General features: G+C 38.5%; 1 protein-coding gene across 4 annotated transcripts in view; it reads right to left on the reverse strand.

Annotated features, from left to right (window-relative positions):
- Nucleotides 1-16,478, reverse strand: part of LOC111577534 (fidgetin-like) — a 103,200-nt gene that overhangs the window by 76,634 nt on the left and 10,088 nt on the right. The window contains exon 4 of one of the 4 annotated variants that reach the window (XM_055008170.1): nucleotides 1,831-1,896. The exons of 2 other annotated variants lie outside the window; for them this stretch is intronic. In XM_055008170.1, coding sequence (XP_054864145.1) covers nucleotides 1,831-1,875 — 45 coding nt within the window. In that variant the 5' untranslated portion in view covers nucleotides 1,876-1,896. Of the gene's footprint in view, nucleotides 1-1,830; nucleotides 7,748-16,478 lie in introns of those variants that run through there. One more of the 4 variants, XM_055008171.1, reaches the window with a different exon arrangement.

The raw sequence follows: 16,478 nt of genomic DNA on the forward strand, positions 1-16,478 counted from the left end.
AAAAACAACTAATCCACCTCCATGCCTCATCCACTGTAAAAGGCCATGTGTACTTATGTACCTTCCGCTTCTGCGTGAATAAACATGCTATTGGAGAAAGAGCAGCACTGCAGTGCATTCGACAAAGATGTAATTAAAATATTGATCGTATTTCCAGGTATTGGTTTACAGTCACATTTTATTAGCTGCAGATGTTTACACCCGCTGTGGCTGCGGTTGCTGAGTCACTTTGGCTGTGAACGAGGGCTGCAGGACTTCTCAGTGACACAAAATAATCAGGAACAGCACAGCAACTTTCCTGTATAATATTTTTTTTGTTCAACTGTCCGGCTGTAATTTTACCCCCGGCTTTACCAGAGGATGTTGCACTCCACCGTCCACAGCGATGCACAATTACCCCTTCAATATGATGCCACACAAAGATGATTTGGAGAGATGGAGAATCTGATGAAAAGCACTGAACAGGAATTAAATCATGTTTTCCACACCATAGGTTTAGAAAATGGTGCTTGAGACACTGGAGAGCCCAGCGGCAGATTCCAATCTGCAGGCTGAAATTGGAAATGAACAGCGGTGCCGTCTCCATTCTGACAGTCTGGTGTCAATAAAAGTCAGTTTCCCTCCGTTGCCTCCCATCGCTGACCACAAAGGGACTGTCAGCTTACAGTCAGAGCGGCTAGGACTGTGCTAACGTGCTAAAAATAATGATTACGTTTACTTTAACCATTAATCTGAAGGTAAGTGACAGAAAGGGGAAAACAAAGTCTTTAAATCCTCCACCTGTGCCCGTTGTGCCAGATTATACAGCAGAGAATTGTTCATTTTCTGCATTCTGAGGGAAGCTTCCCTGAGCAGAGGAGATCATATAATGTGATTTATGGGTCTGGAGTGAATTATGGAAACACTGACCTTCCCTTTACATCCCATCAAACAGATAACTGGCCAGTAAGTTGCTGTTATGATAGAAGAGGGGAGGGGGGGACGCTGTCATGCCTGTTTACATGTTCTAATGTAGTCGAATGGCAAATAGGAGTAGATTCATATCGCACACTGCCTTTGATATATGAACAGGAGTCAGAAATTTGACTGTGGCTTTCCAGTGGATGCTGTTTTCTATCGTGCCCACACGCTACCAGCTCCGGCCTTGGTCCTGCAAAATGCCATTAGCGGTGGTATCTCACATTTTTCCTTTTCTAGCAGAATGTCATGACAATACCATCTCAGAGTGTTTTTTTTTTTTTTTTTTTTTTTAACAAAAAAGAAGAAAAAAAAACCTTCATCTCCCCCACCTTTGTTTGCACTTTCAATTTGCATATCAAAGAAATCCCATTGGGACCTGCTTTGCATATTTACATCTGATTAGTAACTTTAAATGAACATGTCAAAAATGGTCGAGTTTTCTTTTTTGAATGTGCGAGGACTACCTAGCTTGTATAATTAGTGCCAGCACATGTAACATAGCCAAAAAACAAAACAAGCTGATTTCAAACAACACAAGAGGCACCTTTTATATTGCCTTTCATTAGGCGTACTCAAATACTCCTGTCTCACCTTGGACCTCAAAGCTTGCTAAATGATAACTCCCTTCGAATGATAAAGACAAAAATATGTACTGTATGTTTGTGGTAATATTTCTTTGCAATGACATTAGGTCTTGTAAATCCTATCAGTTTGCTTCTGATGGGAATATTTTTAGATGTACGGAGGAAGAGTTTGAAAAGAGAACAGTCGGGTTCAAGGTCAGTTAGTTCTGTGACAAAAACAATCTGTCTGCTTACCGTCATATAGTTCAAAGTCACAATAGGGTAAAGTGATATTCTGTCTTCTTACCTGACAGCAGAGTATGTCTCGATGCTGACATGTTATTCCTCTCATTCTGGAGACCACAAGTGAGATCTGAAACCAAATTTAAACATTTTATTGTGCCTGTGTTTTGTCACATGTGGGAGGGACGGGAGGGACAGACTCCAGGGCCTGTGCCTTCTTATTTGCACCAAGTTGAAACTTGACATGTTTGACGCCTTGTGTGTGTGTCTGTGTGTGTGTGTGTGTGTGTGTGTGTGTGTGTGTGTGTGTGTGTGTGTGTGTGTGTGTGTGTGTGTGTGAGACATATCAAACTTTCCCCCGCTGAAACTTCTGGAAGGATCGCTACTGTTTTTGTCGTTTTCTGTCTTGTTTTTGTCATTTTGTGTCTTGTTTTTTGTCGTTTTGTGTATCAGTTTTTTCGTTTCGTGTATCTGTTTTGTCGTTTTCATTCTCGCTTTTGTTGTTTTGAGTCTCGGTTTTGTCGTTTTGTGTATCTGTTGTGTTGTTTTCATTCTCGCTTTTGTTGTTTTGTGTCTCGGTTTTGTCATTTTGTGTATCTGTTGTGTTGTTTTCATTCTCGCTTTTGTTGTTTTGTGTCTTGGTTTTGTCATTTTCTGTCTCGTTTTTGGGTGTGTGTGTGTGTGTGTGCGTGCGTGCGTGCGTGCGTGTGTGTGAGACATCAAACTTTCCCTGCTGAAACTTCTGGAGGGATGAGCTCTTCTGCACACACACACACACACATGCCGGGCGCCTAAAACTGAACTAACTATGTGATTATTAATTGGGGTCTATTTTGATTCAGTATTCCACGCTGCATATCGTCACGGGTCCTCAGTGGGATTGTGTCTGCGTGGCGGTGTGTTGGACGGGGAGGGGGGGCGGCAGCAGTCTGGAAGGCTGTGCCGTTCGGAGCACGGCTCGCTACCCGCACATCGGCATACCAATGAGTGGGGTTAAGAAGGCACGGCTCCTCGCGGAGACACCGTTCCTTCAGCAGACCCAATCCGCCAAGTCTCCACGGACCTATTTCCAAAAGCTGCTCCTAATGTGGGCCTGTGTCAATCACCCCCACAGACAGCTCTCCCCTCACCCCCTCTCCTGTCCATATGAAATAGTCATACATTAGGAACCAGGGGAGAGCACCTCGCTGTCTAGGAGTCCTCATGTATTCTAATGCAATTCAAAAGCTATGGCTAGTTAAGACAGTAGCCGCTTGTTACTGGAAGCGCTTCCTTCACTTTTTTGGCTTTCAAAGAGTCGCATCTCCACATGTAAGAATTGGGCTGTCTTTTGTCTCTGTTTGTTTGTTTATGAAGAGTCACACTGTGCAGGCAAGGAGAGGATTTAACAGAGGAGGCGTTGTTCTGTCAGCGGCTGGACGGGGGCTAGATATTGGATCTCGCCGTGACATGTTTATGTGACAACATCGTTTGACAGCTCTGACACTCCGTAGACAAACACCTTCAAAAGAGTCGGCAGTATACCCGCTCAAAAAGTATAGGGACACCTTTTAGCTGCCAAATGTACAGTAGCTTTATTTATTCTTTAAACAGAGTAGAGAGTCTTTCAAAAAGCTGAAGATGCTGACAAAAAAGGGTCCAGTTACTCTTCCTACAAGGATTTAACTTTGGAATTGTTGATTTGGGAAATTAAAAGGATAGAACTTTTATTTCATCGCTACTTGTCAAGCAATCCTCTTAAAAACCAACAACAGCTCAGCCTTTTGTAAGCGAGGGACTGTATGAACAATATAATGGGATAACAGACTTTATCAGGGTTCTTTTAGAAGAAGAAGGGCTTTTACTTTTTGCCCCTAGACTTACATTTTATTTTAGCCTTCTCTACTTGCTCAAAATGGTAGAAACAGTTCAGTTAGCAGCAGCTAGCTTTAAAATAGAGAGACTGTATATTATATATGATATGTACACGACTGTTCAAAAGTGCTAACATAACTGCACAAGGGTTTTCTAATCATCAATGAGCCTTTCAACACCATTAGCTAACACAATGTAGCATTAGAACACAGGAGTGATGGTTGCTGGAAATGTTCCTCTGTACCTCTATGGAGATATTCCATGAAACATTTCCAGCTACAATAGTCATTTACCACATTAACAATGTCTACACTGGATTTATCATTCATTTTATGTTATCTTCATTGAAAAAATTGCTTTTCTTTCAAAAATAAGGACATTTCTAAGTGACCCTAAACTTTTGAACTGTAGTGTTCTTTGTAGTTTGTTAGTAACAGAAATAAAAGGTGCATCTGACGGGGACTATATGCAGCCACAAGCAGTGCATTTGTGAGTATTTAGGACAGAATATACTCATACCGTGTATAGGTTTTGTCGTTTTCTGTCTCTTTGTCATTTTGTGTCTCGTTTTGTCGTTTTGTGTCTTGTTTTTGTCACTTTGTGTCTCATTTTTGTCATTTTGTGTCTCATTTTGCATCTCGGTTTTGTCATTTTCTATCTCCTTTTTGTGATTTTGTGTCATTTTTGTCGTTTTGTGTCTCGTTTTGTCCCTTTGTGTCTCAATTTTGTCATTTTCTGTTTCAGTTTTGTCATTTTGCGTTTTGTTTTCTGTCTCGGTGTTGTCATTTTGTGCCTCGTTTTGTCATTCTGTGTCTTGTTTTGTCACTTTATGTCTCAATTTTGTCGTTATGTCTTGTTTTTGTCGTTTTGTGTCTCGTCATTTTGTGTCTCATTTTGTCGTTTTCTGTCTCGTTTATGTCATTTTGTGTCTCAGTGTGGTCATTTTGTGTCTCGGTTCTGTCATTTTGTGTCTCGTTTTGTCGTTTTGTGTTTTGCTTTCTGTCTCATTTTTGTTGTTTTGTGTATCAGTTTTGTCATTTTCTGTCTCATTTTGTCATTTTCTGTCTCGGTTTTGTGATTTTGTGTCTCGGTTTTGTCATTTTGTGTCTCATTTTTTCATTTTGTGTCTCGGTTTTGTGATTTTGTGTCTCAGTTTTGTGATTTTGTGTCTGGGTTTTGTCGTTTTGTGTCTCGTTTTGTCATTTTGTGTTTTCCTTTCTGTCTCATTTTTGCTGTTTTGTGTATCAGTTTCGTCGTTTTCTGTCTTAGTTTGTCATTTTGTGTCTCGGTTTTATGAGTTTGTGTCTCTGTTCTGTCATTTTGTGTCTCGTTTCTGTCATTTTGTGTCTCGATTTTGTCGCTTTCTGTCTCATTTTTGGTGTTTTGTGTCTCGGTTTTGTCGTTTTCTGTCTTGTTTTTGTGATTTTGTGTCACACAAAAGCTGCATTTGCTGGGCACTATTTGGAGCCACAAGTAATGCATTTGTGAGCATTTAGGGCAGAAAGGCAGGAAGTGAAAATAAACTGCAGTGATATGAAGACACATGTCAGCCAGGGTGGATCATTTGTGTGTTTTTGAACACTGGAGTTCAGGAGTCAGGCTACTTCTACTAGGATATATTCAATGTTGGTTTTAGCCTTTTCACTTTACTTGTTCACAAATAATCATCCTATAGAGTTATTCTTTTCACTTAATGGGGGCAGTTCAAGAACACGGCTGTGAAGTCTTCTACATTAAAAAGTAAAATAAATTAAAGAGGATGATCCTTTTCATCCTGTATGGAGTCCTGATTTATCCCGGAGTCTTGCGCCTCTACAACTAACTCATTATTCCACTGTATGGACTCGTACCGGGGTGCCACGGAGGCAGCCACCGCTCAGTTCCTCCGCTACCGAGGATCCAATCTCCTCCAGGGTCAGAGTCCAGAGGGCTTCCATGGCCGGTCCAATAGCACCATGCCTGGCTGAGTGTGGCCCACGCTGGGCCGGAGGCATAGCGGCAAGTCCAACGGACACGAGGAGGGATGATAAACCACAGGGATCTGAGTGGATTTACTCTCCCGCCAGCATCCTTTTTGGTCAACAGTGGACCTATTGTAGGGGCTCGATGTGTTCGAAGCAACGGTGCGGCAAAGAGGGACTCAAATAAAGGCAGTGGTAGGGTGCAACAAACACTTTTATGTTTTATGTGTATTACGTTAACATAATCATGACAGATATTTCTTTTTTGACAATATATTAAATTTCATATGGAAAACAACAAATTAAATCACTTTCCACTAAGTTACAAAAACACCTCTCAAGGAAGTGTGTTAATTCCAGATCACATGACCCGCTCCACGTTTTGTGTATCGGTTTTGGGGGGTTTTTTTTGTCTCGTTTTTGCCGTTTTGTGTCTCATTTTTGCCAGTTTTGTGTCTCGTTTCGTCACTTTGTTGTCTCGTGTTGTCATGTCGTGTCTCGGTTTTGTCGTTTTCTGTCTCGTTTTTCTTATTTCATGTATAGATTTTGTCACTTTGTGTCTCGGTTTTGTCATTTTCTGTCTAGTTTTTGTTGTTTTGTGTATCGGTTTTGTCAGTTTGTGTCTTGGTTTTGGCATTTTGAGCCCCGGTTTTGTCGCTTTTTGTCTCGTTTTTGTCATTTTGTGTCTGGCTTTTGTCATTTTGTGTCACATTTTTGTGATTTTGTGTCTTGGCTTTGTCGTTTCGTGTCTAGATTTTGTCACTTTGTGTCTCGGTTTTGTCATTTTCTGTCTCACTTTTGTCATTTTGTGTATCGGTTTTGTCATTTCGCGTCTCGTTTTTGTCATTTTGTGTCTCGGTTTTGTCGCTTTCTGTCTCATTTTTGTCATTTTGTGTCTGTTTTTTTGTCTCATTTTTGTCATTTTGTGTCACATTTTTGTGATTCTGTGTCTTGGTTTTGTCGTTTCGTGTCTCATTTTGTCATTTTGTGTCTCTTTTTTGTTGTTTTCTCTCGTTTTTTCATTTTCTGTCTTGTTTTTGTCGTCTTCTGTCTCGTTATTCTCATTTTTTCTCTGTTCTCTCATTTTCTGTCTCGTTTTTGTCGTCTTCTGTCTCGTTTTTCTCATTTTGTCTGTTCTCATTTTCTGTCTCGTTTTTGTCGTCTTCTGTCTCGTTTTTCTCATTTTGTGTCTCAGTTTTGTTGTTTTCTGTCTTGTTCTTGTCGTTTCGTGTCTCATTTTGTCACTTTGTGTCTCATTTTTGCCGTTTTGTCAAATAAAGACAGGCAACGTATGGTGCCTGTGGTAGGGAGCGACAAACACTTTTATTTTATGTGCCAATTCAAATAGCAAAAGGGAATTTAATGCTGGAAATTAACACTTGAAGTATAGTTTTTTCGTTTCATGTTTCTGAACATACGTGAAAAGAAGCTAAGAAAGTGGGTTTCTTTTTCAATAGATTTGTTTAAAATGTTGAAGGCTGTTCCTTGACGAATATCATTCTTCTCTGAAAATTACCTCTGGAACATGCACACGAAAAAATTAATTGGTTTGTTCATATTTATTGTTCTGACATGAAATTAAGTTTCGGTGCGTCGACAATGAAGTAAAGCGCTCCGCAGTGTGACAAACCTGACCTCTTCACGAATCACAAAGAGCCTTTTGGAATATTTGTTAGAGTAAAAAGGAAGGGTCACGGGAACATTTTAAAGTGTTCCCATTGAAACGTCGTTGCTTTATGACGCTCAGACCTGAAATCTGAAAACACAAAGTGAGAAGAAACGGTGCTGCGGCTCAATTTAACAACAATTCACAAAGTTTTGTGCCTCCTTTTTTCTGAAAGGACTCACTGAGCAGTGACTTTGGCCACCTTTTGTCTTCATTCAGAGTAATGTAATTCATTTTCACTCTGCTGTGGTTTGGTTAGATTTGCTATAAATGTTGGAGCTTCAGGAGATTTCCTTCAAGAAAGAGAATCGACCTTCAGAAAGACTTCAGTTCACATCAATGATCAAAGTACTGAAAAAATTTAAAAAGGATTAATGAAGATGTAAATAAGAGATTGGACAAAAATTATTAGGGGCCGAAAATGGTGATTTCATTGAAATTTAAATCTACACTTTTTAGAATTAGTCCACTTAAATGTTTAACAGAACCACCAAACTGCCACAAATAATTTCCCTATGGTCCCTAATATTACTTAATGCTAAATTCTGTGTTTAAAGTGGACGTATTTCTGCTAATTGGACCTTGAATTTTAAAAAAAACTAAATAAAAAAACCTGTATTTGGGACAGTTACCGTATAGTATGAAGTCCACCAGAGGAATTTATCATTACTGTGTGAAGCCTGACAGCATGTGTGCTTTTAAAATTAATGACAGAAGCACTCTGACTTTTAGTCCATCTAAAATTTTCATTAAATTTCATTATTCAGCTGTCTCTGTGGCCCTGAATTAATAAACTCCAGGTATCATACCATGAATTCATATTACATTTGAGGTGGATAGAGACAGGTATGCCGACTCCTTCTTTTTTCTTTCCTCCTTTACAATACAAAACATAAAATTAAAAATAACTTCAAAGCACTTCTTTTCAATGCAGAACTTTGGTTATTGCCTTGAAAACAGAACAGACTGTGAGGACAAAGTGAAGACGGAGCTGCAGCTGCCTCTCAGACACACAGACGGAGGCTATTTTTGTAGAAGCTGAAATCAATGGCTCCAACATATATCACTCAACTGGCTGGGAAAACATCTCTTTATACTGACACTGACAAATGAACGGACCATTACAAAGACTTTCCCTTAGCGGCTGAAAATCGGGAATTTCTCAATGAGTCAATATAATTCAGGGACTTTTGAAGTAACTGGGATATATCACTAAAACGTCAACTAAATAACCATCCGAATTTAATAACCACCTTCTAATTAGCTAAACAATAATAAAATGAGCTTATTCCAAAAAATTTTGTTGAATTGTGTTCTTTTTATTAAGTTTAGATGACTTAAAAAAACTTGTCTACAATGACTCAAAATTTGTCCAAAATTGTTCAGAATAACTTGAAAATGATCCGTAATTACGGAAAATTTGTCCAGAATGACATGACGTTTTACCTAAAAGACTCAAAAATTATACCAAAGACACAAAAATGATCCAAAATGATGAGAAACGATCCAAGCTGATATTAAAACTTACTGAAAATGACAAGAAAATGGTCCAAAATGACTTGAAAATTGTCCAAAATGACTCAAAACTAGTCCAGAAAGACTTGGAAATTATCCATAATTACGGAAAATTAGTTCACAATGAGATGAAATTTGTCCTAAACATCTTGAAAATTACCCCAAAGATGCAAAAATGATCCAAAATGACAAGATCCAAGCTGATATTAAAACTTGTTGAAAATGACAAGACAGTTGTCCAAAATGACTTGAAAATGATCCATAATTAAAAAAAATTTGTCCAGAATGACATGAAATTTATCCTAAAAGACTTGATAATTATCCCAAAAACACAAAAATGATCCAAAATGACGAGAAACTACTCGAAGCTGACATAAAACTTGTTGAAAATGACAAGAAAATTGTTCAAAATGACTCAACAACTGTTTTGGTCAATGTATAATTGAGTGACTTTTGAAGTCCATGGGATATATCTTGCATACATTTTTTTTAAAAGTAAAAAAAAAACTAACGTGTCTTGTTTTTGTCATTTGTGTATCTGTTTTTTTACTTTGTGTCTCATTTTTGTCGTTTTCTGTCTCATTTTGTCATTTTGTGTCTCGTTTTTGTCATTTTGTCTATTGGTTTTGTCATTTTGTGTAGCAGTGTTGTCATTTTGTGTCTCGGTTTTATCGTTTAGTTGCATTTTTGTCATTTTGTGTCTCAGTTTTGCCATTTTGTGGCTCGTTTTTGTCATTTTGTGTATTGGTTTTGTCATTTTGTGTAGCAGTGTTGTCATTTTGTGTCTCGGTTTTATCGTTTAGTTGCATTTTTGTCATTTTGTGTCTCAGTTTTGCCATTTTGTGCCTCGTTTTTGTCATTTTGTGTCTCAGTTTTATCGTTTTGTTTCGTTTTTGTCATTTTGTGTATCAGTTTTGTCATTTTGTGCCTCCTTTTTGTCATTTTGTGTATCGGTTTTGTCATTTTGTGTATCAGTTTTATCGTTTTCTGTCTCATTTTGTAATTTGTGTCTTGGTTTTATTGTTTTACAAAAACACCTCTCCAGGAAGTGTGTTAATTCCAGATCACATGACCTGCTCCACATGATGTCATTTCCTGCTGAAGAAAAGACTGGCCAGACTCCAAGGCTTTCTGACTTATTTCATATAAAGTAGTGTGTGAGTCAAGTGTGGATTTATGGCATGTCAACAGGTTTACTAGAATATCTTTACAAATAACTTTCAATTTCAATTTACTGAATTGTATATATAATATTTAGAAGAATCTTTCTGTAAAAATGCCATGCGGTGTTTGGTTTTAGACCTGAACAAAGCAAAAATGTCAACTATGATACAAAAAGTCCTGCTATGCTATATTGACGATGATGGTTTTATTTTCTTCCAGATGGCCTGATTTTACTGTAGTGAACAGCTGTTTTAATTTGTTCACCTCAGTACTGCACAGATGCCAATAAAGCAGCAATTAACTGAATTTAAGATGAGATAAGCAATGCAGCAGCGGTGGAATATTTCTGTACGGGAACATTTAGGTTCAGCAAACTCTCTCTAGATAAAACTAAAAAGCTATGTAACTGGCAGGACTCATGAAGACACATTTAACTATTTTTGACAGACGTTCGGGGCCGCTGACTGTTTATTTTGTCGCTTTTTTCCCCTCCATAAAACATCTGTATTGTTAAAAGCTTTTTATTTACTGCACGTCTGCCAGAATTCTAAAAGCATCCTCAGATGATGCGGACAATTTGCATTGAAGTCCATTTGACTCTGAATAGCGGATTCCTGCTGTGTGTAGGGTTCATGTTTGTTTACCCTAAGTGTGGTGCCACCGAGGTTAAAGCTCCCTTTAGGCTCTACAAAGAGCCGGAGCTGGAACACCTGTTAATAGCACTGCCCTCCACGGTCTTTCCTCAACAAACTCTTTAAGAGAGTTTTTACATCGCAACGTATCTGAAAAGAAGAAAGCAGCAGTGCGTTCCAGGCCACCTCTCTCGGGCTCTGAACCTTCCACCTTAAACTCACAGCAGAGATGGATGTAAAGTTTGAGCACGGCGGCAGAACAACGCACGAGATAAGAGAGGAGCAGATGTGGAAAATAAAGGAGTTTCTGTGAGGACGACGGAGGGAAAACTAGGCTCAAGTTGTCGTTTTGTGTCTCATTTTATCATTTTGTGTCTCGTTTTATCATTTTGTGTCTCGTTTTTGTCACTTTGTATCTCAATTTTGTCATTTTGGTTTTCATTTTTGTGATTTTTGGCGTTTCGTGTCTCATTTTTGTCATTTTGTGTCTCGGTTTTGTTGTTTTGTGTCTCGGTGTTGTCATTTTGTGTCTCATTTTTGTTTTGTATATCGGATTTGTCGTTTTCGTCATTTTGTGTCTCGATTTTATCATTTTGTGTCTCGATTTTGTCATTTTCTGTCTCGTTTTTGCTGTTTTCTGTCTCATTTTTGTTACTTTGTGTCCTGGTTTTGTCGTTTTCTGTTTCTCTTTGTCATTTTGTGTCTCATTTTTGTCATTTTGTGTCTCGTTTTGTCATTTTGTGTCTCAGTTTTGTTGCTTTCTGTCTCGTTTTTGTCATTTTGTGTCTCGTTTTTGTGGTTTTGTGTATCATTTGTGTCTCATTTGAGCAGATGTGTAATACGCCTGGAAAAAAAATAAGGAGTTTCTGTGAGGAGGACGGAGGGAAAACGAGGCTCAGTCAGTCAGGGTTCCAGCCTGGTGAGAGGTAAACTCAGGGAACAGTTGTCAACACAGACTTCGGGTGAGGAAAGTCATTAACTGCATTCAAAGATAGACTTTTATCTCCTCCCGTGGGAAGTAAACGGCTTCGGTGCCCCTGCTGGCCTAACAAAGATTCCTGCCAGATCTTTCTCTTTCCTATCTCTCTGATTTTAATCAAGGAAAAATATATATTACTGGTAGTACTACAAAAAAACAACAACTTGCTGATTGTTAAATGGTGAGATAAGGCACATTAGGGGTAAAAAAAGAGGTTTTGCTTGTTATAAAATCGATTTGATCTGTTTTAGATGGGAGAATTCTCATGTGTAGCTTGGTTGGGTTTTCTTCTCTGTCTGATTCTTAGATAATCCAATAGTTTTTTAATGCATTATTCACCTTAGAAGTAGTCATAATATTTTATAGTTCATTGCATATTTAGAGAACACACATCAAAAATGATATGAAAAGGTATCATGAGGCGTTACACAATATATTTACATAGTTCGACTGCATCTACACACAAAAAAAGATCTTCAAAACAAGCACTATGTTGAAAAGTTTGGGGTCACCCAGACAATTTCATGTTTTCCATGAAAACTCCCACTCTTCTCCATCTGCTAACATAACTGCACAAGGGTTTTCTAATCATCAATGAGCCTTTCAACACCATCAGCTAACACAATGTAGCATTAGAACACAGGAGTGATGGTTGCTGGAAATGTTCCTCTGTACCCCTATGGAGATATTCCATTAAACATTTCCAGCTACAATAGTCATTTACCACATTAACAATGTCTACACTGGATTTATCATTCATTTAATGTTATCTTCATTGAAAAAAACTGCTTTTCTTTCAAAAATAAGGACATTTCTAAGTGACCCTAAGTCCCAAATCTTCATCCAAATTTTGCCATTTTCAGCGTGTAGGTTCACGCTCAGGCTGTTTGGATTTTAAAAATGGTGCAGATACAAAAAGGGATGGAGAAAACTGGTTTAAATGTACAACAGAAATGGAAGGCTTGTACCCTATGTCAACATCTAATGAGTCAAACTGCTCTTCTTCCCTCTCTTGTTGGTGAGTTCCCGCAAAAGCGCCCCCTGCTGGTTAGCGGAATAGTCCACCACTAGCAGGAATCATGTATCATGTCACCTACGCACTTGCAAAGAAAACAGGAAGCCACTAGCAGAGACATTTCTGTGCTATTAGCAGTCAAAAACTGAACACAGTATTTTTTAATTATTCTAGCAAACAAACAACAGTGTCCATTTCAGAAGGTGGTTAGCAAGGACTGCGAGGACTACAAGGACTACGAGGACTACAAGGACTATGAGGAATGAAAATATACATCTCACATTATTCCAATAAAGACAACAATTCTACTTTTGCTCAGAGCATATACTGGTGTGTTTATAGACACAATTCTAAAGTAACGCCCACCATTCCTGCACAGTGAGGTTGGAGAAACTGTCTTTAGGCAAACCCTTTTTCGAAAGTCTTACTTGGGTTTCAACATTTCAAACTGTTGAAATTTTGCAATCATTCAAAAGTGCAACATACCGCAAGCTCCTTTGTCCACTTTCTGATAGAAGGTACAGTATGTTAGGAGGAAATGATTGCTGCAAAGTCTCTCAGAAAGGCAATGCAGTCGCATTCAACAACTTCCTTCCAGAGTCACTGTCTGTTTATGCTGCAGCAGTTCAGATAAAAAAGATATTTTTCTAATAATATAATGATATAATTGTTCCCTGTGATATTTTTCAATAAAAAAAAAACTCAAATGTGGAACACAGGGGATTAGAAGTGCCATAATTAGTGTTAAATCTGCTAATTCCTCTATGAGAATTAAAGATAGAAATATCAAAATGGCGTTGAAGAGGCATTAAGCGTGTCGCAGAGAACGGGACAAGCACGAAGACGGGCGAGACAAATGTAACTAACTGTCATATAACCTCAAATTGGGGGCATGGAAGTGTCTAAATAATGGCAGCTAATTTGCCTCGTATTGTGCTTTCTTGATGGGTTTAAATTGAATGAGTCAGGATCCATTCTGGCGTAATGTGAAAGCCGGGGCACTGGTTCACACCGGAGACATTCAAGGTCGAGCCGCTCCAAATGAAGGGGTGACGGGGGAGTGAAGAGATTTAAAGTAAGGCAGCTGAGTCAATGGACGGCCGCGGTGCAGATTTGGCAGCGCATACATGTAACCTTGAATTATTGTTTTGTTTTTTTCCCTCCTTCTTCTGTCCGGCATTGAAAGCTTTTCTTCTTGAAAATATATCCTTTTTTTGTCAACCACATTAATGGCACAATCAGCCTGAAAAAATTGCAGTCACAAATTATTCATTGTAATCCTCCATTTGAGGACCCTAATGCCTCTAATTGGGCTTTTATGACTTACAAACTGTATCTTCCTCTCTATCTCTTTTTTAGTTTTTTTTTTCCTTCCCCTTCTGGCGTTTGTTTTTCTTCCTTCCCGCCACGCTGCGGAGTGACATTGAGCCTCTCCCTGTCGGGGTGCTCTCTTGTCTCACTCCAGTGCACATTTTCGCTGTCCCCTCTCCTCCTCCCCCAGACAATGAGCTTTTGACTGAATACATTATCCGAGCTGTTGTTCTGTTTGTTGTTGTTTTAGCATCCAAGAAAAGAGATGAATTATTAATGATGACAGACAAAAAAGAAAGAAGGAAGAGAATATAACAAAAAAAAAAAAAAAGAGACGAAGATGTTGTATTTTTAGGAATGCTGCGGCTCCATCAAGAGGCCTGCAGATAAAGCTTTGGAACGCAGCTCGCAATTAACTGAGGGGCTTTACATTTAGAGGAAACGAGTATTAAATTATAGGGAGAGTAAGTTTAGAAAGCAGCCTTGTTCTTTGTGTGTTACTGGAGATTTAAAAAGGTTAAAACAGTAACAGCTTAAGGTATTGTGTTGTCGATTTCTGGAGTGAAAATGGAGGTCATTCGTGTCTATTTTTATTCAGAATTAGAAGTTTTTGTTTGTAGATGTAGTTTAGTTGCTCTTTTTTAGGAACCAGCAGATTAAGACTAAAAAAACACACTGATCACAAAGAAGAAATCCTCAGTAGATGGAAACCACTTGGGCAACTGCTCCAAATGTATGTGCGTATGCGATGTTTCCTACTTTCAATTATTCTTGAGCTTCAAAGATCCATTTCTGACCGTTTTCCAAATCATACAGTGAAGTAGAGGACATACTAATAAATCCCTCGACTGTGGGTGTAGCTTCCCCTCCTCAAGGCCCGACTGTAAAAATGTATTTCCTCATATATTGCAAAATATTTTAATGCTGCATCTCTAGCAGAGTTTTTGAGAGGATGGCACAACTGTCATGTCATTTTTATTATACGTACAAGAAGAAATCAGCATGTTCTGAGCCCAAAAAGTGTTTAAAAGTTCATCTAATTTTAATTTAATCTAATTTCTATAACTGTTAAATATGTGATCTTGAGCTGGAACAATTATTTGATTAGTTGTGAACTATTTTTCAATTGATCTGTTTAAATTCTCTCACTGCAGTTACTTAAAAGAGAATTTTTCAGTTTTTTTCCTCCTCTGTGACGGTAAACTGGTGTCTGTTGTGGACAAAACAAGACAATTGGCTTTGGGGAACAAAAAAAAATCAACATTTTACATAATTTTTCTGGCATTTTATAGACCAAATAAATAACTAAAGCAGCCCTATGTTGTAGATTACACTGAAATTTGTTTAGCTTCAGGCAGTGGTGGAAAAAGTTTACTTAAAAAAAAAAAAAAAAAAAAAAAATACCACAATTTAAAGTCCTATATTTTCAACCTTACTTAAGCTCTTATCAGCAAAATATACAGTGAGTGAATTTACTGTGTATCAATTCATTCTATTTTATATCATTTTTTTATATTATAGTAAGTTTTTAAAGCTCTTATCTGCTATGTCAGATCCATGTAGCGGAGTAAAAAGTGCCATATTTCCCTCAGAAATGCAGCAGAATTGAAGTAGAAAGCCGTAAAAAATACAAACATTGTACTTAAGTGCAGTACTTGAGTACTTTACAGTGCCCACAGGTACGCCGCATTTATAAAAATACCTTTTTTTCACCTTTTTCCTGATATTCCCAGTTGTTCCTCCCTCCCTGAAGTCTTGTTTTCTTCCAGTGCAGCTACATTTAAAGCATTTTACTGCTAACTGATACATAGAGTGGAATAAGGGAGTTAAAATAAATTTCAACAAGAGAGAAGTAGAAAAATGTGCACTCCAACATAGCTTTCAGTTCCATTAGAGGACAGTAGAATAACACTTTATACAAACATGCAACAACTTTACCAATCCTGCTCCACTGTCCTGGGCTTATATCTTGATATTATCGTCTAAGTCGGTGTGTTTCTGAGGCCCATCGTTATGTGGAAGTTCTGAAGCAGGGATTATTGTGCCCCCTTTTGGTTGCAAATCAGCACTGCGATGCGATTCCCAGCTTCATTACAGGCTTCACAGCAACTTCTGGGGCCAACTGGTGTGATCATTAGAAAGATCGGAGTTACACTGTCCTGTTTTGTGTCAAATCGCTCATTGTGTAAAATAAAGAGGGCTTCTGTTTTGATCAAAAGGAACAACCGCTGGTGACAAATGAACTGCTGTGATGGTGTCAGTTTGTCAGAGACGTGAACCATTCATCACGGAGGAAAGCTGCGTTTTCACCCCCACCCCCCTCACGATCCAGTGATAAGGGATGAATGAAGAAAAATGACATAGAGATAGCACTCGTCCACTATCTATCACGGAGCAAACGAGGGCCGGCCGCCGTATGTTCGTCCGTCAGACGCTGCTCCTGTTGGCTTGTTTTCTATACAGTGAAGCCGAGCATCGTGAATCAAACAGGTTTGGGTCAAAAATTGTACGAGCAAACAGCGGATTTTGATTCAAAGGCTTCAGAATTTCAGAAGGTGGTTGTTTTTAAATTCGGACAGTTATTTAGTTGACATATTAGTGATATTCAGTCATTT

Source organism: Amphiprion ocellaris, chromosome 24 (genome assembly GCF_022539595.1).
Source record: "Amphiprion ocellaris isolate individual 3 ecotype Okinawa chromosome 24, ASM2253959v1, whole genome shotgun sequence".
Classification (NCBI taxonomy): Eukaryota; Metazoa; Chordata; class Actinopteri; family Pomacentridae; genus Amphiprion; species Amphiprion ocellaris.